The sequence below is a fragment of the Parus major genome, chromosome Z, assembly GCF_001522545.3.
Source record: "Parus major isolate Abel chromosome Z, Parus_major1.1, whole genome shotgun sequence".
Classification (NCBI taxonomy): Eukaryota; Metazoa; Chordata; class Aves; order Passeriformes; family Paridae; genus Parus; species Parus major.
The window spans coordinates 16,771,612-16,799,228 of record NC_031799.1 but is presented as its reverse complement, the minus strand read 5'-3'; the positions used below and the strand labels follow the sequence as shown (position 1 = coordinate 16,799,228).

Here is a 27,617-nt window from a genome sequence, read left to right as displayed (position 1 = left end):
TTCTATGCTGCTTGTCTGGAGGATTAGCGCTAGCATGATTATGTGAAATCAAATAAACTTTTTGACCTTTTTTATCAATTTTTCTTGTACTAGCAAGAACTGTCTAGATTAGAGAAGCAGCACTGCTTGTGGTCAGTCTGGAAGGTTTGATTTTAAAATGAGAACACAGAATGCTAAGATATCGCTTTGTATAAATTAATCTGATTTTTGGACTAAAACTACTTGCTAGCTGTGAAAAAAATCTAAAGTATTTCAGAGAAATTCATTTATCATTTTAAGAAGGTACCAGAAGGAACTCAATTAGTGCAAGCAAATATTTGGTGCCTCTAATTAGGTATTTCAGGTACAAAAAACTTTACCTTTTTTTATTGTTTTTTTTTTCCTCGTTTTTTTTTTATTCTGAGGGCTCTACTAAAACTCCAGGGTCAAGCTGCCTCCTTGAGGCAGAGGAGTAAGTAATGTGGAGAAATTGCCTGTTTAGATAGTGAAAGGGACAGAAATGTCATTGCATGTAGATGTTTTAAATACAAAAATATATTTCAGAATATTCTGTTCATATATAACATTATGTAATATTTCCAAGTGCTTCTCTTAGAGGTGTTTGGTGTTTTTTGACATAAAGACAAATATTTCCAAGAAGGAAATAAGCTTGGAGGAAGGAAGGAAGGAAGCTTGCAAATGAAACGCACTTAATTAGAAAGCAGTTACTGTTTGAGTAATCAAAATTCCTTGAGGATAGTTACAGCTTTTAGATGGCTTTAGGTGCAGTCTGGCTTGTTATAAAACCTCAAGCAGCAGCTGCTTTGTGAAGCATCCCTGGTTCTGTCTGCCTGAGCTATGTGGATTCCTAGTGACAGATTAGCTCTTGAAGCTGTAAACATAGGTCTTCATTTTTTTTGGAGGAATTTCTGGAAATGCATTTTCTTGCAACCTTTGGTCTCTTGTGATCAATGTGATGATGAGTCTTAATAGACCGAACACCTTCCTGTGGTGGTTGTGGTGTTATCTATACTTCCTGACTTCCAAGCCGGCTTCGCTGGCAAGTGCATGTTATTCTAGCTGTAGTTTCATAAACTGACATTGTGATTTGTAGGTCACTTGGACAGGAATTGCCGCTTCTCTGAAATTGAGAGATTTGTTGTATATGTCATTTTATAATGACTTATCCCTGTGTTCATTTTGGGGCAGTTCTTGTGACATATGAAATTAGATTAATTTTTAAGATTTCTCTCTTGCTCAGAATAAGTAGTGATACCTGTTTTGCATGAAAGGCTGATACTACTTCACAAATGGTTAGTCACAGGTTTGTCTTAAAACTTAACACTTTTGCTACTTTGTCCATATAAGGTTTTATTTTAGGGTTGTTAATAGCTTTTCATAGACACTGCATGAAGCATCAATTTACAGATCAAGCATAAAGTGTGCCTTAGTGCTTTCTTTTCAAAATGGCTGCAGGATGTGAAGAATAATAGAAGTCCCATCTGATTTGGAGATTAAATGGGGTGATCTCATGGTATATGAGTTTTATAAGTGTGTCTTTACAGAAATGAGAGTATTTTAGAGTTTTTTTCCTCTTCAAGGTAATTTATTTTCTGTAAGTTAAGGACTGTCACCAGCAGCATCCTAAATTGACCATGTTGGTTTTACTCAGTTGTATTTTCATCTAGTTTGATCTTTTGCCACTAAACCATGAGAATAATCTGGCAAACTTCTAAAGTCAATTTCTTTCTCTGACTCCCTTGCCCCTTCACTTAGTGATCCACAATAACTGCATAGTGTAGATAAAAAGTGTTGATTTGGCTATTTTGTTTTGTTTTGTTTTTTTTTAATAAAAGAATCTGAGCTGACTAGCTGTTTCAGTGTTTGTTCAGCATCATGTTCAGCTTTCACCTTAGATATATAAACACTTGGGTGAGCTGTGCGTGGTGACTGAAAGAAACTGAGTTTTCTGTTGTCTAGACTAACAGCTTAGTCTGACTTAAAATCATTAATGTTGAACAATTAGTGTTTAGCATTACTGTTGAATGATGGCACTATCTTTTGATGTAGCTTATATGCAGGGTTTCTACACTGTTTTTGCCTGAGCATTTTTACACACTCAGATAAGAAAACAGCCGTTTGGGTAGGAGTATCTTCCTCATTCTAATATGCTTGTTTTGTTAGTTTTAAATCACACCATTTATTTTGTTTTTACATTTATTTTATGGCTTTCATATAGGCAAGATTGATGGAAGTGTCTATTGTAACTCTGGATCTTTCCCCTAGAACTAAATTTCAGTTAAGAATCAGTCTTGTAAAAAGCCAGAGACACTAATGTTTTTTTTTTAAAATAGCACACATTTGAAGGGATTGTAATATCCCCTTTGTGGGTTTGGAGGTATTTACCTTCAGTCTTCTTCAGACTACATTGATCAGCAGGGGGTGGGGGTAAGTAAAATACATCAGAACAGCTTAAAGCAGGTATATGCTGAATTATGGCATGGCTTTGACATTATGGTTTCAGCTGCTTGGTTCCCATACTGTAGGTGGGCAGGCCTTCTACTTAACTTTCCTTTGCAGGTGATGGAGCATGAAGCTCTGTTCTCTTGCCTTTCAGGAGCTGACTGCGGTGGAATATAGTGTGATTTGCTCCCTCAATGCCATTGTTGAACTTTCCAAAGTGCAAAGTAGTAGAGAGCTACAAAGTAGTAGAAGAGAACTTCAGTCTCCTATGTGTGAATGAATTTGCTTGTAACAACTGAAATGTTGTTTTTCAAGTCTGGAAAACAGTTTAATATAGAAATGGCATTTATACAAAAAGTTAGTAATTTAATTTTAATTTCCGGTGAAAAAAATCACACTTTAGGACAAAACGTGTGATAATTATATGTTATTGTTTACTTATTATGTTAGTTATTGCTTTTAATTTATTTATTCTTTCATTTGCTTTTCAGTATATTTTTAATAACCTGAGCCATACTTAATAACTGCTGGTGAGAAAATCAGTGAATAATTTTGTGGAAATATTGTTTGACTTTAATGACCCAAAAGAAAACCAGTAGCTTTGTAATGATGTAATAGTTCAGGTGACCCTGCTGTTATTCTAAGGTAGCATGAATCATGAGAGCAAATGGGAGAGAAATGAAACAAAATTTTTAAAACTTCTTTTTTTTACATCTGTTTCATTCTTTCCCATTCAGTGTGAAAGTTGCTTCTGCTGTTGTTTTGCAGCTTTTGTCAATTAGCCGTGAAGCAGAGCTCCTGCTTCTTTCTACCCAGTTTGCAGTTGCCGTCAGGCTTCGGATCTTCTGCAACTCAAATTATTCTGATTAAATAATTTAAATGGGTCTTTCTTGAAATAACAGATCCTAAAGGCTATCCATAGTAGAGCACAATAAGCTTTGGTTAACAAACAATATTCTGGTAAGTGTTAGCATAAGTCAATTCATTTAAGTATGTTTTATGTTTTAAAGTATGTTTTATGGTTTTATTTAGTTAATTAAACTAAAAGAGGATACTCTTTAGAGTTTGGTTGTATTCACCATGCAAATTTATAAAAATTTGTTAAACTAGTTAGGATTTTTTTAAAATATAGAAATTCATGTGTGGGTAGACACCTTATTTTTCAGATAGTGGACACTTCCAAAATAAGCAAGAATCAATTGATACAGTTATTTTACTGTACCCTTCTAATAAAAATCCAAGTACACATTGCATTTAAAGTAGTATAGTTGTTCTTATATCCAGCGCATTGAGAGTATTTAAGTAGAACTTAAAAGAGTATTTTTATAGAAAAAAATAATAGCCTTTTGGTTCTCAATGTCATATAGCTACAAATTACTTGTTATTTAGTCAAACAACAAACCAACAAACTTTAGTGGCAAACAAATGCTTGTTAACATATTTTTCAAGTCTTTCAATCAGCAGTGTTCCTACTATAAAGTTTCTATATTGGAAATTTTGGTGGTCTTTGAGTAATGAACTCACAAGTATAGAAACAAACAAAAATACTGCTGGATGATTCTGATGGGTTTTTATTTTAGTTCTAACTGAAAGATACCTGGGTTGGCAAACACTATGAAGGCTACTATAAATTATTGAGATCTGCTTTCATATAGTTGTTCCTGTGAATAGAGATTTTTTTCTTTACACTGTTTATCTTGATTTGTAAAGAAAAAATGGCTTAGTTGTGTTGATGTGTAAAGAAAAAGAATGAGGTTCTGGCTTGATTGTGATCCATGCTTAAATGTGTGTCTAGTTTTACTTATATATGTGAAATGCTTTGTGTTCTTCTTTTACTATTATAAAGTAAATTACATGCAATCAAATCAAAGTCATGTTTACTGTCATAAATTGCAGTTTCTTCTTCTTCTGATAATAGTAAGTGTAGCTTAATAATTTTCCTGTCTAGGGAATACTGTGGAATTTCCTTAAAACTTTTAGTGAGTTTCCTTTTATGGGGTAAAGCTCAGAATACTAGTTCCCAAAGAAGTTTGTCAGGTTAGTGGAAAATAATAAGACTTCAGAAACAGTGTTACTGCAAGCCATCTCATCTCAATCTTAGTAGACCTTGAGAACATATGTTTAGTTTCAAGGTATAAGGATAGTATGAAATCTGTTTCTAGCAATCAGTTTGTGAACTAAATGCCTTATATTACTAAACCAATCTACCTGTTCCTGTAAAGATGCCTAAATGTAGCTAAAAATAATATAGCTCCTATGCTTAGTACATAAAGGTCACTTGCTTTTAGTAGTTTAGGACTGCTTTAAAACTGTAGGTTGAGAAAATCAGAACAGATTTAGTGTCTTCAGAACAATAGGGTTTAAGCTACTGTGTGAATACTTAAGTTTCTCCAGGGTGTTTTCTAGAAGTGTCAAAACTTAAGAACAGAGTAGGCTCTGTTGCAATACAGAAATAAATACGGTGTTATAAAATGTACTCCAGCTTTTGCAAGCTCCCTTGTAACATTTTGAAGAATTAGTTTCTATAGCAGACGACAGTTCTTGATATGGAAGCACTGTGCTTTGTAATTCCTGAATGTATTTTAAATCACTTGTGTGAGTGAGACACGTGGTTTTGTGGTCAGTTGTTCTGAACCTTGTCTGAAACTTTTGTATCAGTGCCCTTGAAATTTAGGTAAGTGTGATAACCATAATCAAATTCAGAGGGGGTTATCTTTTAAAATCTGAACCACAATGTTATACCCTGTATTCTAACTGAATCTCCCACAGAGTTACCAGTGAAGCTGCTTTCGTATACAGTGTGAAAACCTAAAGCTGATAAATTTCTTAAACTTGCAACGAAAGCAGCTTTAAACACTCTTTTTTTTAAGTAAACATTTGATTTTGTTTTAGCAGTGAGGAAAATGGAAACAATATGCCCATTCTAATGAGAGAAGATACAAATGCTACAAAGGAAAATAAGTGTGTATATGTGAGAAATTATCTTAGAGCAACTACAAATCTGATTATGACATTCATCGAAAGTAAAGAGTAATAGTTTAAATTCAAAAATATGTATCTTTCTCTTGTTACAGAAATCATGTGCAGCATGTTTTCTAGGTGGAACTGGGTGACCTGTGGCTTCTATCTGGTGTTGAATATCTGTTCTCCTGACGGTAAGGGTCCTGTGTCTCAAATACCGGAGAATATAAGAACTAGTTACATTGGATGTTTGAAGCACCAGCTTTCTTTTTGTCTTGATACTTGTTGGATGGGGTCAGAAGGCAAGGTGTGTTAGGATAAACACACCTAATCTTCTAACACTAGTTCACCACAACAGAGGTGCACACTTACCTCGATTTTCCTATGGTTACTTTCTTAACAGAAAATACTTGTTAATCAAAATAGTAACTTCAAGTATAATTACTTCCTCCTTCAAAAGATACAAACGCTCAGCCCTTGACTTCCTACTGTTCTCTTTTTAAGTGCCTGTGCTTGTTAGTAGAGCTTTCCTAGGTTGGCAAAATGCTTCTGTAATAGCAAAGCCTAGAGAATGCTACACTGGTTTTTGCCCTTGAATCTTCTTGGTGTCTTGGTAGTCTACCAATGCGTTTCACTTTTGTAATTGTCAAGTGACTACTTAACTTGCTGATTGGATACATATAGTGTTTTTAACATTGCATTAGTGATGTAGTAGCAATATTGATTAGGGAATGTTTTGTAGCTCTTAATAAATGTGAAATTTGTTTTCTTTTTAGCTTCAGGTGGTCTTGTGCAGTCATGTGGTCACATCATTCCGGAGTCACCTGTACTGGCCCTTGGTTCCAATTTCACAGCATTATGCATTCTGAATGAGAGTTGTCTTGACTTTGGCAATATCTATGCCAGTCAGATTATCTGGAAGATTAAAAATAGACTGGTACCTAAAGAACAGTATCGTGAAATAAACAGAACAGTTTCCAGTGTCACATTCAATGACACTTCTACACTAGCTACTCCTCTGACATGCAACATTTTAGCAGATGGACAGATTGAACAGAACATTTATGGAATTACCATTACAGTAGGCTGTGAGTACCATTTTTTTACATTTTATTTTGGTCTTAAGAAAACTGTTTCTGAGAAATGGGAAAATGAAAACAATAGAAGGTGTGCATATCTTGAGGCACTTATTTTTATTCCCTCAGTTCCTGGATAAGTGAGTAAAAATATTGACAAATTATGTGCCACCACAGCTGCTCAGTATGCACTGAATAAAGTTTTCTAAAAAATAGAAAATACTCTGGAGTATTTCGCTGATGGAAAAGGAAAAAAATGGAACAACAAAAAATGGCAGATTTTAATTACAGAATAAAGATATGGATTTAACTGAAATAGAAAGCAGGAAATTAACTTTTCCTTACTTCTTGATTCTGTATCAGAGTTGGAGGTAGGTAGATTTTAGGTGATATGTCCTGGTATTATACTAACATTTTGGAAATGTTTTCCTCTTTAATGGACTGAGAAACATTTATTTCATCTGTATCACTAAAGCTAACCTGAATTGCCTTAAAGATAGAACATACTATTTGGATTACTTTACCTCTATACCTAGAAAATACTTCTAACTACTAATAAATTTAATTTATTCTAGAATGATAGCACTAGCGTGGTGGAGACCAAGTGCTTTTAGACAAGACTGTTTTGAGAAAGTCACGTGAATAATTTAATATGCTACTTCTTAATTACTTGGTGTTCTGCTAATGGGACAAGTGTTGTAGTGTCCTAAATATCGCATGATATACCTGATGAATTATGTTGTCTCCTAGTGTTTGCAAAAGGTACTGCAGTTGCTGAATGGTCTGCATGCAAAAGGCCAGCTTGGGCTCACAATTTAAAATTATGTGCTTCTGATATGACTTACAAAATGTTATCACAGGAAATTGTTTTCCATTTCAACTTCTGTGGAATAAATATTGTTGTACCAGAAAAGACAAAATAAAAAATATTTCTGAAAAGTAAAATATATAGAAAGGTGAGAACAGATAAATTACTCTATTATAAATGTAATGACAGTACAGATGACATTCTGCATTTTTAATTCATATTATAAGTCTTGAGATGCATTTTTATTTAAAGCTATTATTTTTTGATACTGTCAATTAAAGAAAAACTAAATGAGACTATCAACAGATTTGAGAAGAATACAGCTATTCAGGAAGAAAGCAATAAGGTTATTCTATTGAAACTAGCACTCTGCTTGAAAGCAAGTAAGATTCTCTAAGTACGTTATTTACTCTTGTAAATAGTGATAATATAGGGGTAAGAGCAAATGCTTTGTATGTTATATGTTTGAGTTTAAGAGGGAAAGAAAATAGTTTTGCTGCATTCTGAAGCAGTTTCTTACTACTGTGCAATGATGAAGATCCCTTTCTTGCATGGGTTTGCAACAAAAGCTTCATCCATACCTCAGCTGGGAGAGAACAGAATTACCAAATTGCCTTCAGAGCTCAGGTCGCTGGCAAAGCCAACATGTGCCAATTCAGTACTGGTTTTTAATTAATTTTTCTTCTGTGTGAATTAAAATGTATTTATATGAGAAATGCTTAATACAAGGTTTTCTGCCTCAGAATGAGAAATCTTTTTTGTTCCTTACTAGCAGATGCTTAATCCTTACACAGCCTACTGTTTGTCAAAGCAACTATTTAAGCTTCTTGACTTCCATTGCAGGATGGTATCCAGCACTTTTTTGCCACATCCTTTAGAAAAAAATTAATTAAATGCTTCTGATGTTCACCAAAATTGCTCTAGTGGGACTTTAAAAGGATTCTTGCTGGGTTGAAATGTTAGATTAATTATTGCTAACTCTTTCTGTACAGTGGCCCCAGAGAAGCCCAAAAACTTAAGCTGCATTGTGCATCAGGTATCAAGATTCACGTATGTTATGACTTGTACCTGGAACCCTGGAAGGCACACATTCCTAGATACTCAGTTCAGGTTGAGATACAGCTGGTAAGTAGCGCTCTATAAAATATCTAAATAATTCTGAAGAATATTTTTATGCTAAACCAACAGTCCTTGAAATTCATGATTCTTTGGAAGAGCTCTTAACATAAGTCCAGTTTTCTGAAGCATTGTTGCCTGTCTGGTGGGTGGGAGAAAGGAAGAGTTAAAGAAGTTAACATTCAAGTAATTCTAAGTCAGATTTGAAGTTTTGTTGTTGAACTTGTTCTGGAGTAACAGTAATCCATATTTTTCTATTCTTCAAAAACATGATTAGTGTGGCATGAGTACAATACATCTAATAATAGGGGGCTGTACCCAAACGTCTATGCTTTTCTGTGTTGACACTTCTATCCCATTCTAAACAAGCAGATAATGTTCCTGCTCACTGCAGGAGGACCAGACAACATGACTTTTAAAGGCCCATTTCAATCCAAACCCATTCTGTGATTCTAAGTAGGGAAGCTACTGAAATGACTGAATTTTGTAAAGGTATAACCTATCTGCAGTTCATAGGAACTGTGTACAAACACTATTCTGAGTCAATCCTAACATGAAAGCTTCAATGAAGTATTTTTCCTGTGAAAGCAAATTAAGTTACTTTCCAAACTCTCTGTATGGTCTCTCATAGTTTAAAATGGAGTGAACAGGATTGTTGCATTACTCTGGAAACAGGAGTGATTGCCTACAGCTTTCCAGCTACCCCATTCTGCTGAAGTGTTTTGGTAACAGGTGTAGTTGAAGGCTTGTGCAGATAGAAAATGTTAATGCCTTGCAAATTTCCTGATACCCCTGGAACTATCTAGTGTTAGTGTAGAAGAAGATGAATAGAAATTAGTATCACACCTCTAACTGTACTCTTGAAAGGTGTGTGGGTAGCACTGACTTCATTTTCTAATGCATTCTAGTTACTGACCATGTTGCTTTTGATTAGTTGTATCAGTTCTTGTTCTTCTTAAGCCAAGTCAAGTTTTTATACAAATTTAATTACAGTGCTCTAGCTTGTGTTTTTGAAAATATATGACTGGAAGTCAAGAAATTATGTTTTGGTTTCAGTTTTAAAGCAATCATGCATTTGTGGCTGAATAAGCCATTCCCACTTTTTCTTCCCCTCCCTTTGCTTACAAAGTTAAGGCAGAGGGGAGACATACAAGATAAACTGCTTGCTCACTCTGATCTACTTCAAAATACTCTATAAAGGAAACCAAACTTACTGCTTTGTATCTTGTTTTTTTCTTTCTCTTTTATTTAGGCCAGAAGAGATGTTTCCTGATTGTATACCAAAAGATGTAAACAATTCTTGCACCGTTACTGATATTCAGTTCTTTGTTAACACAGAGATTTGGGTAGAAGCAACAAATGCACTTGGGAAGGCTGAATCTGATCCTCTTGTTGTTGATCCCATTGACATTGGTAACTATATGCCCCTTAAAGCTTTAACAGTGTTACTACTGCTGCTGTGCATATTGCTTAACTGGTATGCTCATGTTTCTTCACTATAAAAGTTACCACTGCATAGATGTTGTTCACTAGAGCTTGAACTGTGCTGGGCAAAGGTAGGGGTGGTGAGAGATTTCATCAGAGTTCAGACAGGAAGTTTGTGTTGAGCAGTCTGATTTGGAAGATACTATAAAGTAGCAGCTATTTCAGGTCCTGAAAGGCTTTAACAGTAGTGCTGCAACACAGTGAGACAGCTTCTAAAGGCATGTTAAAGAACAGCTGTGAAGTTGACTTTAACTTCTTCTCTTCTAGTTAAACCACTGTCTCCACAGAATGTATCAGTCAGCTCAGGAATACTACCTACTGTTCTGAAGCTTTCCTGGGAGAATTGGATTTCAGATGCTGTGATGACGCTGAAATTCAATATTCGCTACAAGATAGCTGGTGACACAAACTGGATGGAGGTAATACCACTAATACCTCTTGCTATGATTCTGCTATAACCCAGACATCTGTCAAACTGGAACACCCTCTGTTGCAGTTCAGGGCATTCACTTTCATTTTGTTATGGCCACTCAAGGAAGTTTATCTGGCCTATTCATGGAGATTGTGATCTAGGTATTTTTTGGCAGTCTGAGTATGGTGACCTTTCCATATCTTTGTGGCCTTTTCTGCTGTCCTCCCTGTCCCAGTGCAGTACATTTATTTGAAGTTTTATTTGGCACATGCAGCGAATAAAACATTAATTAATTTTCATCTTTCCATGCGTATGCAAAATGAGTGATCTAAATGTCTTTCAGAGCTGGGGTAAATACTGTTTCATGCTGGGATGCTTTTTAGAACATACTCTACGTGCAGTTGGGCTACAATAGGTAGGCAGGGCCACAGGCTGGGACAGAATGGCTGGAAAGCTGCCCAGTGGAAAAGGACCTGGGGGTGCTGGTGGCAGCAGCTGAACATGAGCCAGGCTGTGCCCAGGTGACCAAACAGGCCAGTGGCATCCTGGCCTGGCCCAGCAATAGTGTGGCCAGCAGGAGCAGTGACTGTCTGTCTACCTGTATTTGTCACTAGTGAAGCCACAGCTTGAATTCTGGTTTTGGGCCCTTCACTCCATGAAGGACACTGAGGTGCTGAGCAGAGCATGTCCAGAGAATGGCAAGAGAGCTGTGGAAGAGTCTGGAGCACAAATCTTATGAGGAACAGCTGAGGAAGCTGGGTTATCTAGCCTGGAGGAAGGAGGGGTTAGAGGTGACATTGTCACTGTACAACTGTCTGAAAGGAGGTTGTAGTGAGGTCAGGGTCAGTCTGCTCTCCAAAATAACAAGCATTAGGATGAGAGGAAATAGCCTCAAGCTGTGCCAGGGACAGTTTATATTGGATATGAGGAAGACTTTTTTATGGAAAGAATTGTCAAGGATCAGCCCAGGGAAGCTGTAGAGTTACCATCTCTGGAAGTGTTTAGAAGAGGTCTAGATGTAGCAGTCAGGGACGTGGTTCAGGAGTGGGTTTAGCAGTGATAGGTGTATGATTAGATTGAATGGTCTCTTCCAGTCTAGATGATTGTGTAATTCTGTACACTCTGGCTGCCCTGTGTACATGCCTCAAGTGTGAGGCAGAGAAGAACAGGAAAAGTGTAAGGAATAAGCCTACCTGTAATGTGCTATGATGCTGTCATCAAGAACTGTGGCGGTTTTCTTCTTTACATCAATTTGTGGACATATTTTTAATAGCCCCTCAGTCTTTTCCTTAGTTTAAGCCTTCTCTCAGAGCAGCAGTACTTCAGCAGAGGCCCAGATGTATTCTGAATTCTGTGAGTTCATGGAAGGAAGACTGCTTCTGATTTTACCAAAATACTCTCTTTGGAGCAGGTAGCTTAACACAGCTCCTTGTGACTAATGTGGCTTTAGATGCAGGAACAATTAAGGTCACCTCTACTGCTATTTTAAAAAGCACTGGCCTGCACAATCTAGTGTGCAACTCTAGGATCTGTGCATATGTTGTCCTGGTAGGACAATAGGACAAGTTCTTCTAACTTCTCTTGCCCTTTTAATATATACACAAAATAAATGAAATAGTAACTTTAAAATCAGCTGAACTTGCTTAGCTGTGGTAGAATTTGACTAGATAGTTCTTTGCCCTCAGGATTAACCTCTTAAGTGTCCTGCATTTGTGTTTAATCTGGAGTCATTCCTTGCAGGGATTCTCACTGTAAAAAGCCCTTTGTTGCAAGTGGAATAACCTCAGGAGTCAGTGTGTGTACCTACCTGTGTCCACTGTCTCCTCCACCTTGCTTCCTTACATACCTACTAAAAATACATTTCTGGCCTCTCACCTAAGAGAAATGAAAGAGCTTATGAAAATAATTTATTAACAAAACTATGAACTACTCTAAAACTATTTTCAGTTTCACTCAAGAAGCACTGTTCTGGATCAGTGGAAGCAATGAACCTGGACTTTTAACTTCCAGTAAACAATAATTTTGAAATCAATAATCAAGCAGGTAACATAGCATGGTTCTGAATTTTGAGGCAGGATACTACAGATCAGTAAGCAGAATTATGTGGGAAGGAAGAAGAGAGATGCTAATTTTTAAAAAAAATTTAAAAAATACTGTTCTGAGGTAGCTGTCTAACTGTTCTAGTGTATGTATGTTCTTATACCTGGTAAAAGACACAACTCTGACTGAGCCTTTACCAGTGTTTGAGAACTGAAGTTTTTGGAAATGAGAGGGAAGGAAAGCTTGTTTGTGTTAGGGGTGTGTGTGTGGCGGGGAGCCTTCTTTGATGACAGCTGAGGTAGCACAGAACTCAGCTCTACAGTATTTTGATCAGTGCCTTTAAAATCTTTGTCACATTTGCAGGTTCCTTCTGAAGATACAGCTTCCCCAAGAACTTCATTCAGTGTTCAAGGTCTCAGACCCTACACAGAGTATGTCTTTTCCATTCGTTGCATGAAGGAAGATGGAGTGGGCTACTGGAGTGACTGGAGTGAAGAAAAGACTGGGATTACCACTGAAGATGGTAAGTAATGTATAAAAGTAGATCACTGACTTATAAAGTGTGTGAGTGCTCAGCAGTTTGGTAATGGCCAGTTGAAATGGTGTATCCTTGCTTGAGCTGCTTGCTCATATAAGCAACAAAGCTGTCCTGAGTTACTTTCAGCACTGACTTAGCCTGTGCATTCCAAGGAGCATAAGAAAAGCTTCCCATTAAGCTAGTGTAGAGGTGCTCTACAGCTAGAACAGCAGCAGGGAAGAAGAGCCATCTTCACAGAAAACTGTCTTCTGGAGGAAACTAGGCTTTATGCTTGTTTTTTTTATTTTGAAGATTTTTCTCTGTAACAGAAGTTATTCTAGAAGAGATTTTCTTAGTAGGCCAACTACCTTAGTTTATGAGCAACTTGATGTTTAGGAGGCTAGTAAAAGTCATAGGTGAACAATTTTTTTTACTTTGAAATGGAATTTGTTGTGGAAATACCACTTTTTCATAGTACAGATGCCAAAACTGTAGTATTGTAAAAAAGTACTGCATCTGTTACCCTTTTAGAATCAAGGAGTCTTACTGCCAGGAGAAATTTGTGTCCTTGTTGACTCTTGTGCAAAAGTTACCTTTTTTTAGGTAACTTGATATAGAGGGGTAGGAACAGTGGTGGGTACAGACTGTAGCAAGGTTTGCAGGGTGCAGGTGTGCTGGGCTGGATGCAGGCTGGGCCCTGTAGATGTGATAATGCCTCACTCAGCATTGTCACCTTCAGTCTATCAAAAGAAATACAAGTCACAATGGTTGGGCATCTTGTAGATGCCCACCATTGTGATTCGTACTTCTTTTGATGCTGTACACTTAAAGCAGAACAGGTGTCTTGCGCCTCTCTTCAGGAAATTTTCCACTTAATATGCCAAGCATTATTTTCATTGAGAAAGTAAGGAAATGCCTTTTAATATGTGTGGGTTTTTTTAAAGAAAGTTGGCATATAATGATAATCAAAGGATGAATTCAAACAGATTAAATAAAAATATTTCTACTGTCATGTATTGTCTGTTTCCTCAGAACCATCTAAAGGACCACCCCTATGGAGGATCATTGATACCTCTCACTCACCAGCTTCCTGGACTGTGCATCTAATATGGAAGGTAAAGCAAATCACAAAATTGAGCATTCTTTTGAAAACATGAGATTTTTAAGTAGAAAAATCTACCCAACAGCCTTGAGAGATGGCTGAGATAGTATAGGCGGTTTTGATATGAGAAGTGACTTTAGTATTCTTATTATAATAATTAGTTTTATAAAAAATTAAATGTACAGATGCAAAGGTCATCATTTAATTGACACTCATATGTGACCTAAAATACACAGACTGTACTTTCAGATCTCTCATTTGTTGTCCTTCTGTGGATTTGGAACTGCCACTTGAACAAAGCATGTCTTCATGTCATGCCTTCTGCTGTAACCTAAGAAATGGCAACACTGTCTGGACAGTGATACCCCAGCTGCAAAATCCATTAAGCCTTGAGATACTGCAGAGGCCAAGGTTGTTAAAAACAGCACTGGGCATTTGTGTGCAGTAAGGCTGCTGTGTCCAACTGGATGGTTTGTCCAGCTGAGAAGGTGAATGTAATTACGGTCACTCTCCAACTCCTGCTTTCTTTTGGTCCATAAATTGTGTCATATTTGTCATATTAACAGAACCAAAGGTGTGACATTTCTGTTATGTCATTGTGGTGTAAAGTTACATAAAATGGAGGTTTTATCAACAAGTTTTGCAGTCCTTACAGAATAGCTTTTGTTAAATCATTAGGTATGATCAAAGAAAGAGTATTGAAAGCAAAAATAGTGTTTGGAAGTGACTGCTTTATAGAAATGTGCACAGGTTATTTATGCTTTTCTTAAATGTAGGTATTTGATCTGTGGAACTTGCCTTGCTCTCATATTTTTTGATCGTTCCCTTAGGACAATAAGGGTTACGTCACATTTATTCAATATCAGCTTAATCAAAGATGTGTTTCTGATAGGCACTGAAGCCATTTGAAGCCAATGGAGTAATCTTGCAATATGAAGTGACTGTCAGAGATAAATCATCTCTTTCCTGTCCAGTGAAGAAATACAATGTTACCAGCACCAACCATACCTTGCAGCTGCCTGAGGGAACTTACGAAGTGACTCTGGTTGCCCGTAACAGTGTTGGGGCATCGCCTCCATCAGTTTTACTTATCCCAGCAAGTAATTCTAAAGGTGAGTGTCCTAGTAATGTCTCCATCAAATAAATATGCATGGCCCTTTTTTATAACACTGAATATTTCTTATAAATAGTACCTTTTACATGGGCACATAAAGTATTACTGAATTATCTACAGTTTCGTGCCTTTTGTATATACTGCTATTTGTGTACCAGGCAACATGTGAATTTGTGTACTTACAGTGTCATGTGAAGCTCTTTGTGTTGTTCTGCTAGTTTTTGATTCTTGGGGCATCTGTGTACTGTATTTCCTGTTACTTCTTTTCTTGGCATAGCAGGCATTTTTCTGTCTTTCTTAAAAAAAAAAATTAAAGAATCAAAGCATTGGTACATACTTATGTATACATTCTGCTGTTGTTCCTCCTTTAATTTCCTGATCTCCCTCCCACTCCTTTCTTCGCTTGTCCCAGTCTCTTTCTCCCACATTTTCAGTATCTTACCTGGTTGTTTTGTTATCTGATTCCACTGTTTCCCTACTGTTAATTTATTTTTTTTTGTTCATTATTGCACTAATAGTAAGGACAAGCTGGTTTATCCTTATTTCCAGCCTTTTCTTAGACAATCCAAACACTGCCAGGAGAGGAAGCAAAAAAAATAGGTACATGGATAGGTGCAGGTAAACACCAGGAGAGAGCCACTGGTTCTAAAACTATTAGATGAGCTAGTTAAAGGTATAATTAAAACAAAGTAATATTGGAGCCAGGAGGAAGTACTTAGTAAGGTATATATACATAGTATATTAGCATATAATATATATTACAGAATGAGCTGACTTGGAAGGGACACACAAATATCTCAAAGTCCAACTTCTGGCCCTGCATGGAAGGGCAGGTCACACTGTGTGCTTGAGAGCATTGTCCAAATGCCTCTTGAACTCTGTCAGGCTTGGTGCTGTGACCATTTCCCTGGGGAGCTGTTCCAGTGCTCAGTCATCCCCTGGGTGAAGAACCTTTTCCTGATAACCAACCCAAACCTCCCCTGACACAGCTCCAGGCCATTGCCTTGGATCATGTCACTGGTCACAAAGAGCAGAGATCAGTGCCTGCCCCTCCTCTTCCCCTGCTAAAGAAAGTGTAACTGCAATGAGGTGTCCCCTCAGTCTCCCCCTGGCTGAACAGAGCAGGTGGCCTCAGCTGCTCCTCATATGGCTTCGTATCAAGGCCTTCTCTGTGTTTTTACCCTCCTTTGGTTGCTCTCTAAGAGATTAGTTACTTCATTACATTGTGGCACCCAGAACTGCCCCCAGCACTCGAGGTGAGGCTGCCCCAGAGCAGAGCAGAGCAGGACAATCCCCTCCCTTGCCCAGCTGGTGATGCTGTCCCTGATGCCCCCAGGACACACTTGGCCCTCCTGGCTGCCAGGGCACTGCTGGCTCATGTTCAACTTGAACCCCAGAACCCCAGGGCCCTTTCCATGGCACTGCTCTCCAGCCTCTCATTCCCCAGTCTGTCTGTACAGCCAGGGCTGCCCCATCCCGGTGCAGAATTTGGCACCAGCCCTTGTGGAACTTCATACAGCTGGTGATTGCCCATCATCTGTTGGGGTCTGTCTGCAGGGCCTCCCTCCCTTTGAAGTCAGCAGTTCCCCTCAGATTTGTGTCATCTGGGAACTTGCTTAGTGTCCCTTCCAGTCCTGAGTCCAAGTCATGTGTGAAGATGTGAAAGAGTAGAGGGACAAGGATGGAACTCCCTAGTGACAGGTGCCCAATCTGATACCACCCCATCCACTGTAACCCTCTGTGCCTGACCCATGAGCCAGTTCTCACTCATCCCAGGATGTGTTTATCCATTTCTGGGCTGGACATTGTATATACTATCTGCTTATATATCTATATATATATCTATATCTATATATATATATATACACACATATATATACTATACATAAAGTAAAAGTACTTAGTATGGTACTTGGGTGTAACTGATACATCTGTAAATTCCCATTCTAGGTCTGATTTCTCTCTTGAAATAAAACCTTTCTTTGGAAGAAAGAAACAATAGTGTCTATGAGAATAGACAAGTTTAGTCTAACTTCAGTTTTTAAATAGCCTGATACTGCTTTTGGATCTCTGCTATAAAGATCCATGTGTAAATCTCCAAATTTCAGAAAACGGCATTTACATGTACTTCAGTTCTGTTAAATTGCTGCTATTATCTTAAAGGTTCAACATTTTCCAGAAAAGCTCCTATCATGAAAGAACTGTCAATATTGATCACTTTTCTCTTTTCTTTCATTACAGCTCCTGTGAAGAATCTTAGAACATTACCTAAACATGACAAGTTGTGGGTCGGATGGACTGCTCCTAATAGTTATGTTCTTAAATATGTGATCGAATGGTGTCTGTTGTCCAGCAGCTCAGACTGCATCATAGATTGGCAGATTGCACTAGGAGATGTTCAAGGAATAGACTTAAAAGGTATTCAGCTCATAAATCTACATATAGTTTGTAGAACACTAAAAACTGCTTAGTATTCTGAAGATTACAAACATCCTCACAATGATTAGAATTTTATGGTAGAATAGGAGTTTAATGCTGGTGGTTTAAATTAGTTTATTGTGAGCCTTATGGAAGTATTTGTATGTTTTTGTCAAATACACAACTGTATTGATCTTGCATTTTGTAATTTATATAATGTAACAACAAGAGGTTTATCTCCATTTTGATTTTAGTATTGTCATGCTTGGAAACCATTAAAATAGTGAAAAGGCTGAGTTCTTTCAAAGTCAAATTATTTGGTTACTCAATTCAAACAGTGAAATTTGATTAGCTTTATTGTTCTGAGATTATGATCAGTATCTGAAATTAATAATTTGGGGAGTTAATGCTGCAGACAAGTAAGGGCTTTCTATTTCAAACAAATAAGAAAAAAATCCCTGACTTCTCTGAAGTCTTCTTATTAAATTTTACATTTGAATGTGAACCATTATATTGATCTTTTAGTTAGTATTTTGGAGCAGTATTGTTCCTTTAGTTCATATTTTGGAGCTTTGTATCAGTAAGCTCATTAGGTTCAAGTGCACCTAGTTGAACAGCAGAAACTCAGAAACCTGTATCTGAAGGTAATGATAAGAACTATAAGCAATTTGACTGTCTGTGAAACAATACCTTTTAAATTCTTTTTATTAGGTATAAAGCCTTTCAAGTGTTACTTGATAACTGTGTACCCTCTGTATGCTGATGGTCAGGGCAGTGGACAGTCTGTGAAGGCTTATCTTAAGCAAGATCGTAAGTATAAAATCATTGCCTTGAAGCATATACACTGACCCTTTTTGACAAAAAGTAAAGAAACCTTTGCTTAATGTGGATTGTATAATGAAAAATGGTTTAGTATTTGAGGGTCAGGTGACATTGATTTTTTATTTTTTCCTTTCTGTTATACATTCTGCTTTCTTATAGTGTTTTGGAACTAGAGAGATGGCTGGCTCTGGCTGGCTCTTTGTTTTTCCAAACTTTATCAGATAATTAGATATGAATTTGTTATTTTAGTGATATGTTTATAATATATATATTATATAATTAAAATTTATAATGGTGATATTTATATGGTGATATTTATTTTTCAAGTGTGAAATCCAGACTTAACTTTGTTTGAAGGTTTCCTGCAATGCACTGATTTTTCTTTTAATATCTATTCCTGAATGTTTCTTTTTTAAAACATCTGTGTAACTTTTATGTTGTTTGAAAACACTACTTTCCAGATAGATTAGTCAAACTATTCCATTGAAGTTTTTATGCTGAAACAGTTCAGTGCTTGCTAATACGCTGCTTCTGTGAATGCAGGGTTGCCATGCAGAAACTAATCATCATCTCCCATTACAGGCCCTTCAAAAGGACCCACTGTTCAGACAAAAAAAGTAGGAAAAGCTGAAGCTGTTTTGACATGGAACCATCTCACAGTTGAGGAACAAAATGGATTTATCCGAAATTACACCATACTGTACAAAACTATTGATGGAAATGAAACAGGTACCAGAAAACAGAAGTGTTTCGTGGCATTCAAGTGTTTCACCTGTCTCCTTCCTGATATTTGTTCCTGAAAAAATACACAGAATCAGTTATAGCTGACAATCTGTTCTGAGAACGTAAAACTGGTGTCTGAGCCATAATTCTCCTCCATACAGAACAGAAAGTCCCTAGTGAAGAATTCAGAACATTCAGTCAGTATATAGCGAGGTACTGAGTTTAATTTCTGAAAGCTGATTTGTGAGTATTGTGCTCACATGTTGATACCTAAATACAGAATGAGATGTGGTATATCAAGGTGATGGTAGACCATTTGAGATTCAAAACGAGTTGGCTACATTTAACTATGATAAAACCTTAAGAAAAGGAAGTGGGGAGTAGATTTTAATCCTCCTGGAGCTGTAGATCAATATAGTACTGATGTACATCATCTTGTTTCAAGTGTGTTTTAGTTTTCAGTAGTGTGTATGATCTGCAGGCATACTGCAGGCATACTACAGGCAGCTGGCACTATCAAAACTTTAATTTTTAGGTTTGCTTAAATTGGAAGGGCCAGTAAGGGTTCTTATGCATACCCCAGTCTTACTGTTCCTTACCTTGGTTTTTTTTTCTAGTCAGTACTGGCAGTTCCTTGTTAGCACTATATATTTGGCTTACTAGACAGACTTTAAGCTTCAATTCTACTAGTTTAGTTTGTAGGGGCATTCTGGGGATAAAATTTCACAGGCAATTAAATATAGAAGGAGGCTTAATTCAGACACCTAAATAGAAGCTAATGAATCTCAGCATTTCTTGTACAAATCTGTATTCTTTGACTGTTATATTTTCTGTATGCTATGCATTCTGTTAAAACTACCTTTCACATCTGAAGTCTTGATATCTTAATGTTGCTGTTTTAGTGGAGATGTAATTTGTTTGTAGAAAACTAGTCTAAATCTCTTATTCTTTTTAGTTGTGACAGTGGACCCTTCCAAGACAGAGTATACCCTTTCCTCTCTAACCAGTGACACGCTGTATACTGTGCGGATGATGGCATCCACAGATAATGGAAGCAGGACTGGTCCTGATTTCACATTTACTACACAAAAATTTGGTAAGGCAGAGTGGCACAATGGGTAAAAGTAGGAATTAATGTTGCAACAATACAGTGGGGGTCTGTGAAAATGTGTTCGAAGTGGAAGGTGCTTTTATTTTAAACTTTCAGTTACAGATAGCTTGTGATGTTCATAATACCTGGGTGGCTTGTTTAGTGCTATTTCAGGTAATTTAAAAGGTAATTTAGTCAGGATTTTTCTAATTGTATAGAGAACAAGATGTCCTCTGCAAACCTCATGAATCACACTTTTTATGCTGTTAAGTGTGTTGTTTTGGATGTGTTTTACGTATACTTCAGGTTATAATATTTTGCCCTGACCTTTCATGAGTAATTAGGATTTACCCAGTTCCCTTGTCTCTTTGGTGTCCAGTGGCACCTACCCCCAGTCAAGAGTCTTTGCTTTAATCCTGAGGTGTGTTGCTGTAGTGGTGTCAGCTTGTATTTTGATCAGCTATTGTAGGTACCAGTAAGCATATGTCATTCTCAGAGCCCTTCCACATTCTTTCATATCACTATCATATACACTTCTTTATGGAGACTTATTTTGAATAGTTAAATTTATTGTATGTTCAGCTTTTTTAGGGTGTTTCTTATATGTAAGGGTAACAGCAACATTACTAACAGAATTTAATTGTGCAAGGCACTTACTTAAATTTAGTAGAGGCTTTTTTCTGTATGGTGTTGCTCTTCCCTAAGCCTTCTCCAAGGTTTACTTAAGAATGTGTGTTACACTGGAAGGAATACATAACAATAATGTTATGCAAAACTTTGGTGTTTGCAGGCAGAGAAGGTCTTCATGTACAGAAAAAAACTGATGGATGAGTAGTAACTTTGTTTACTTATTTGACCATGACCATGTTATGACAGCCCCCAGGGCACTGAAACACCTGGGCAGCAGATGAATTGACAAAGATGTTACTGTCATACCTGCCCAAGCTGCAAAATTATTTGCTCTGTCAGTATTACACCTTCTAGACCAGCCTAAGTTTTTTGTTGATGCAAGGCACTAGATTGTCAGGACAGAGCTTTTCATGTTTTTACCAAGAGGCGCTTTTCATACGGTGAAAAGGTTCTGAATGTGAAGATTTGAGACTGAGCATTGAGGTATTTCAGTTTCAGGCTCTCGCTGTCCTTTTGGAAATATGTATTACTGTTGAGTTCCTTAAATGCCAAAATGGGCCATAACTGCTTTTTTTCGCCTCCTTCAGGAAAAGGAGAAATTGAAGCGATAGTTGTACCTGTGTGTCTAGCATTCCTGTTGATTGTGCTTCTTGGAGTTCTGTTTTGCTTCAACAAACGTGACCTGTAAGTAGATATTAACTCTTCCTCTTATATTTCTGAGCATAACAGAAATGGCAGTAATTCATACCAACCCAGTTATATATTCTTCAGTTAGAGCAGGAAAAAAGTTAAAACATGCATATATTGATGGGTGTTAAAAATTTCAGTGTTTTCCTTGAGAAACTAGGGCCTCTTTTGATACTAATTTACTGTTAATTATACACATGCTAATTGTTCTATGATTCAGTCCTTCAAGAAAATAAATTATTTTCTTGCTGGACAGTTAGGATTAGCTTTGTTAGGTTTTGATCAGGATATACTGTCTGCTTCTTAGTTATCCTGTGAGTGGAGTTGTGGTCCCTAGTTTGTGAAGCATGGAAATCTCTTTGCTGTATTTGGGCTATTTAACTACAGCATTAACAAATGTTAAGCTTGGTAACAAAAACAAAAACAAAAATACTAAGCAGATATCATCATCTCCAGTAACTCTGTCTCTTTACTGACTGCTGGAAAACAACCTGCCTCCTCCTGCTCCCCCACCCCAAATTTCTTGTTTATGGCTTTAACCAAGATGTCATTGCTACAGTGTTTCCCCTGGCAAAACTGGTGTAGCACCTCTCCTGTCCTCTGTCAACTATGCTTTCTTTCTAATTAAAGACTGCATTTTATGCCCTTTTCCTTTTGACCTCCCTGCTGCTCCTGAAATTAGTTCTTAATGGACATCAGTTGGAAAGCCTATCATGAACTGTTCTTCAGAGTTCTCCTACGGAGGATCTGTTGTGGGAGCCTGTTTATAAAAGAGCAAGATAGGTGCATCAGTTTCAAAGCTGGTTTGGTTGGGGCTGATGTATCAAACAAAAGCTTCTGGTTTTAAGTTACACTACATTCTTAAGAGTTACAAAGCAAGCTTTTCTTCCAAGTATTTTTTTACTTTTAATTGTGAAGTTTGCTTAGATTTTGGTCTTTGGTATTCATAATTATATTAAAACAAAAGCAGGATTTTATTTTCATACTGTAATGCATCATAAATTACCTAAGTAATATATCTCTACATTCTAGAGTGCTATAAATTTGAAAATTTCTTGCCATTACCATTTGTTGTTTTGTATTACATTGATAGCTGTATCTAATGTTTGGAGGAGTTAAATGCAATGTTGTGTTTTGAAAAGTCATACTGCCTCATACAAATATGCAGAGTAACCCTGGAAGCATTCTTATTTGGAATGCAAATTTTCTGTGTAAGGGAGTGGTGTCCTGGATTCTGCTGTAGTTGCTATGAACAGGGAGTTTGGGGTGTGCATCTTGTGACTTTATTCTGTTTTTAATCCTTTACAGAATTAAAAAACATATCTGGCCTATCGTACCTGATCCATCCAAGAGTAATATTGCTCAGTGGTCTCCTCAAGTTCCAGCTAAGGTAATACTCACCTTTCTGCATCCTATATCTTCCTAGTGTGCAAAGTTTCAGATAAACTAACCAGTGGGAGACTTCTGTCTTCTAGCAAACATAGATTTCAAGGAAAAACCTGAATATTAAGTTTCATTGACATTGTTATGCAAATGGTTAGAAGCCTTTATTGCATCTGTAGATTCAGCATTAGCTGAATCTACAGATTAGCACAAATTCAAAGTCTAGTATGGGCTTTAAAGTTGTGAATTACATTCAATTTACTAGTTGAAAGGGTCAAGTACTCATTTCTTTGCTCTTCCATGGGAGATCAGTATTAAGTAAACAATTTGTGATTCCCATTCTTAAAACCCTCAAGTGACTTGTTTGCTTCAGTAAAGTTCGGTCAAGAATGAGAGAGAAGACTATAAACAGTTCCTCATGAATATGAAAAGATGGCAGCAAAATTTATGCAACATGTGGGGTTGGGGTGAGTGATCAGGCAAATTCTGTTCAACAAATTAGGCATTCTTGTGGCAAATTTCTGTGAAGAAGTATTCTGATTTTGGGTACATTGTTTGAAGTAATGTGTGGTTCTCAGTACAGAATGATCCTGTGCTGCACAGCAAATGCTTCTGTGTCTGCAGCTCTGAAGAATAATTAAAATGAGAGCAAAATTTCTCACACATCTACTATGATTTTAGAATAGCCACATAGTTAAGGCTCTGTATTGGAAACAAAGCTGTATCCTTCATTTTTTAACATGTGCTTTGGAGATATTGCCAGACTTCGTAAAGAGAAGACTTAAATGAAGAAATTCAAAGGCATTATGAATAAAAATTCATATATTTATTGAGGCTTTTGATTTTTAACATAACCTTCCTCTTAGGTGACATACATCTCTTTCTTTCAGCATAACTTTAATTCCAAAGATCAGATGTCCCCAGAAGGCAGCCTTACAGATGTAAGCATTGTAGAAATAGAAGCTGATGACAAGAAGTCTTTTTCAGAACAAGATCTAAAACCCTTTGACTTGCTTAAAAAAGAAAAAAGTACTTCAGAAGGGCACAGCAGTGGTATTGGAGGATCCTCATGCATGTCTTCTCCTAGGCAAAGCGTCTCTGACAGCGATGAAGGTGAAACAACACAGAACACTTCAAGCACTGTACAGTATTCGACTGTAGTGCTTAATGGCTACAGAGACCAGACACCTGTACAAGTCTTTTCAAGGTCTGAGTCAACTCAGCCACTGCTAGATTCAGAAGAGAGATCAGAGGATCATGCTGGAGGAGCTGAGAGTACAGCACAGAGGCAGCAGTATTTCAGACAGAATGGTGGTCAGGATGAAACCAACACAGACAGGCCATGCTTTGAAAGAACAAAGCAGGTTACTCATGCTAATGAGGGAGATCTTGTTGGATTTGTTCAACTGCAGATCTCAGGTCAGAGTTCACAGCCATTGGGCCTTGGGATGGAAAAAAATACCCAGGAAGCTGCTCTATCAAATGTTTTACAGACATGTACTGAAGGACAAGCTGTGAGACCTGAAACAGTGGAAGAAAATCCACTGTCAGTAGATGAAATGCCAAAAAGTTACCTCCCACAGACTGTGAGACAAGGGGGCTATATGCCTCAGTGAGAGAAAAGACTGGCTCTGTTTAGGCCTTCATTAGTGCCTGTTCACATTTTCCCCTGTGTTTCTGATAAAGTAAGCTAGGTATTTTTATCTTCCTGCAGATAGAAAAACTGAAATTAAGTGAAGAGTAATTTGACAAAATACAGTAAGGACTGTTTCTGTGGAAAATTTCCAGTCCAGACCTACTGGAGATTTACTTTTATGCACTACATAAAACCTTACATCTGGGTAGCTGAATGAGCCTTTGTGCTACAATGGGTGTTGTATATCTCTTCATAACAGAATTTCACATGATTGAAAAGGTAAAGTTTTAAATATCCACATCAGCCAATAGACTTCCCAGAAAAAACACTTCTATGCGTGACAGTGTACAAGCCTAAAAAGCCAGCTCTAGTTGCATAGTGCAGCTTTGTGCAAAAGTAAGACTGAAGCTCAGTATTCTGACATGGAAGAATACTTGTATGATACACTTTTCAATAACTTAATTGACTTACTGAATTTTGACTTGGCCCAGTGCCTCAATTTTCAGCTTACCAGACCTGCCAATCATTTTCATCCCTGTTTAAAAACCGTAAAAATTAAACAGAACTTGCTATGGTATACAAATAGGAAAACACCAAGATTGCCTGAATCTAAATGCTGCTATAGTAATCGATACTTTACCTACATTTAGATGTGTGTACACATGAATGACTGAGTAATTTGGCCTAAAAAATGTGCCTTGCAACTTGACGCACAGCAATTCAGTCTCAAAAGTTTGGAAATCAAATGGCAACACAGATCAGCGGTTACTTAAAGGCTTTGTACCCCAATCACTGTTTGATTATATAAAATTTCTGTGGTCATATATGCCTTTGTTTAATAAGTGCACCTTTGCTGTGTACAGCTGAAGTAACAAGCTGTAAGATTTTACCATTTTTCTGACTGCTCAGGAGAAAGGAAATATGACCTTCCTCCTGACAGACTGCAGCTATTAGTGTGCTGTAACCTCACTGCTAATACTGCAGGACATCCTTGAAACTGAAGGCAGCCAAAGCATTGAAGTCATTGATGCTCTTGGAATTAAACCAAAACCTGTACTCTGAATTTGAACTTTGCTGGTAGCACACTTAAGTGGTTGTTAAAAATTGTTTCCTTTTCCATTGGCAATCATGAGCCACAAAACACACTTCAGTGGTTGTTAAAATTCCTTACTTTGTTCTTAATGTCTCACTTTTTCCCTGCTCATACAATTTTACATTTTTTTGAGGAAGCTACCTTTCTTGGAAACTTCCTCTACTAGTGCTTAAAAAAATTTTAAATTATGTGACAATAAACCCCTGCTCCAGCGATAACCAGAAATTTTATGGCACTCTTAAAGATTTTTTTAAAAATTAATTTTAAATCTAATATAGGCTAGCTAGCTTTCTAATCTGACACTAATAAAATTGTATTTCAAAACACTAAATGCTGTTTTGTGAGACTAAAACAAGTGTTTTATTTCTCCTTCAGCAAAATAACTATGTATTTAAGACCTGAAACCTTTTGTGCTGTGACCTCTGGTACTGCTGTTCTGTAGAGCACTTGCTAAAAGCCCTTGAAATGCCTGTGTCAGTATCATTTCATCTTCCCTTGTCTGCCAGATTGCATGAAAAGATGGGTATACATCTAAATGTCCACATGTCTTTTGCTTTTGTTATGACAAAATCAAGTGCAAGAGTAAATTTGTAGGATTACCTCTTGAAGTTTGGAATATTTAAAACAGATAAAGAATGCAGAATCTTTAACATTTCTGTATTCCACAGCTCCTTTCTCCTGACAGTATTTTTCTGTGTCTAGGCACTTTTTTTTTAGGCTATGTTGCAGCTTACTCTAGTTACACCTTTCTTCAGACCTTTTTCTTCCTTTCCCCACTGCAGCTCAGCACCTTCAAACTCCCTCCCAGGGAGCAAAGGCATAATGAAAACTGCTGTCATGAGACAGCAGACACCATCTTTTGTTTTTCAGAGGCTGAAGGAGCATTCCTTTTTCAGAACACATTTATTCTTGGGAAAAAAATAGCAGTTACTTTACTGGGGGATGAGTTATCTTCTCTATGCAAATGTCACAGTGACTGTAGAAGCCACAGGTAAAAGGGAAGAGTCTCTGTTGAGCAGTGTGCGTGCTTACTAGAACTGCAATTAATCCATCATCTCCTGAAATGCTATAGGCCACAACCTGGCTATGTAGTCTAAACAGTGCTGCAGAGGTCTGGATGTTTTCAAAAACACGTTCATGATTTATTTTAAATTATGCTTTTGTGATTCAGTAATACTAACTTTTAATAGCATATGTTATTTGAGGGAGACTGTCAGGTATTCACTAAGTTGCTACTTGTCTTTCTGTAAATGGATGGTATTTTCTTCTCAGTTGCTATTAATCATGGGCCATGCAAGACTTAATTGATGTTAAACAGCAGCAACATTCTGGTTTTTAAAGTCTCTGCTAACAAGAGTTCTGGCCTGTCATTTCTGGTATCTTTCACTGTTGTTTATGGACCAGTGGTAAGAAACTCGAAGAACTTAGTGGGTCCTGGACAAAGTTCTGTCTGGCTGGTAGTGACATACTCTCTTTTGAGGTAGTGCATTTATCTAGGGCTAAAATACTAAAGCCTAAGCAGGAGCTCATGGTGGGTGAACAGCTTGTAGAAGCCACAATACATACAAATAACAGGATGGTGGGTGAACAGCTTGTAGAAGCCACAATACATACAAATAACAGGTTTACAGCTAGTTCATAAACGTGCGTGCCAAATATATCATGCAGTGTTCAGGGTTTAACAAGATTTTGTAGTTTGGACTGTATCAAACAGTTGCATACAGGTTTTTAAGAGTATCTGCAGTGTAATTGTAGCAATCCACTGAAATTTTTGGAGTTGACCCTAACATAATAATTAAATAAAAAGTTTTTTCCTTCCTCCACACCCTCCCACTGCAATGGCTAGTGGTGCACATAACAAAAATGAAGGCATTATTAAAGTCATATTTCAGTAATAGACACTTTCATGTCCATCTTGATTACTGGACTGGAATTTTTCAGGCACAGGTGGAAGAATAGTTGTAAGGACTTTTAATTTGAGGGTGGGGAAGGGAGGCTAGTAGAAATATATTAGCATATTGAATAAACCTCTTAAATGCAGGCTTGTTAATGCTTCTCTGTT

The 27,617-nt window shown here is 37.2% G+C and overlaps 1 protein-coding gene across 1 annotated transcript in view; it reads left to right on the top strand.

The window, feature by feature from the left end:
• IL6ST (interleukin 6 signal transducer) overlaps nucleotides 1-26,925 on the top strand; it is a 28,484-nt gene extending 1,559 nt beyond the window's left edge. The window contains exons 2-16 of the mRNA XM_015614991.3: nucleotides 5,517-5,597; nucleotides 6,180-6,491; nucleotides 8,280-8,412; nucleotides 9,656-9,816; nucleotides 10,156-10,307; nucleotides 12,704-12,863; nucleotides 13,890-13,972; nucleotides 14,852-15,071; nucleotides 17,315-17,491; nucleotides 18,203-18,301; nucleotides 18,896-19,042; nucleotides 19,992-20,132; nucleotides 21,344-21,440; nucleotides 22,752-22,833; nucleotides 23,717-26,925. Coding sequence (XP_015470477.1) covers nucleotides 5,522-5,597; nucleotides 6,180-6,491; nucleotides 8,280-8,412; nucleotides 9,656-9,816; nucleotides 10,156-10,307; nucleotides 12,704-12,863; nucleotides 13,890-13,972; nucleotides 14,852-15,071; nucleotides 17,315-17,491; nucleotides 18,203-18,301; nucleotides 18,896-19,042; nucleotides 19,992-20,132; nucleotides 21,344-21,440; nucleotides 22,752-22,833; nucleotides 23,717-24,442 — 2,766 coding nt within the window. The 5' untranslated portion in view covers nucleotides 5,517-5,521 and the 3' untranslated portion in view covers nucleotides 24,443-26,925. The remainder of the gene's footprint in view (nucleotides 1-5,516; nucleotides 5,598-6,179; nucleotides 6,492-8,279; nucleotides 8,413-9,655; nucleotides 9,817-10,155; nucleotides 10,308-12,703; nucleotides 12,864-13,889; nucleotides 13,973-14,851; nucleotides 15,072-17,314; nucleotides 17,492-18,202; nucleotides 18,302-18,895; nucleotides 19,043-19,991; nucleotides 20,133-21,343; nucleotides 21,441-22,751; nucleotides 22,834-23,716) is intronic.
• Nucleotides 26,926-27,617: the final 692 nt, after the last annotated feature.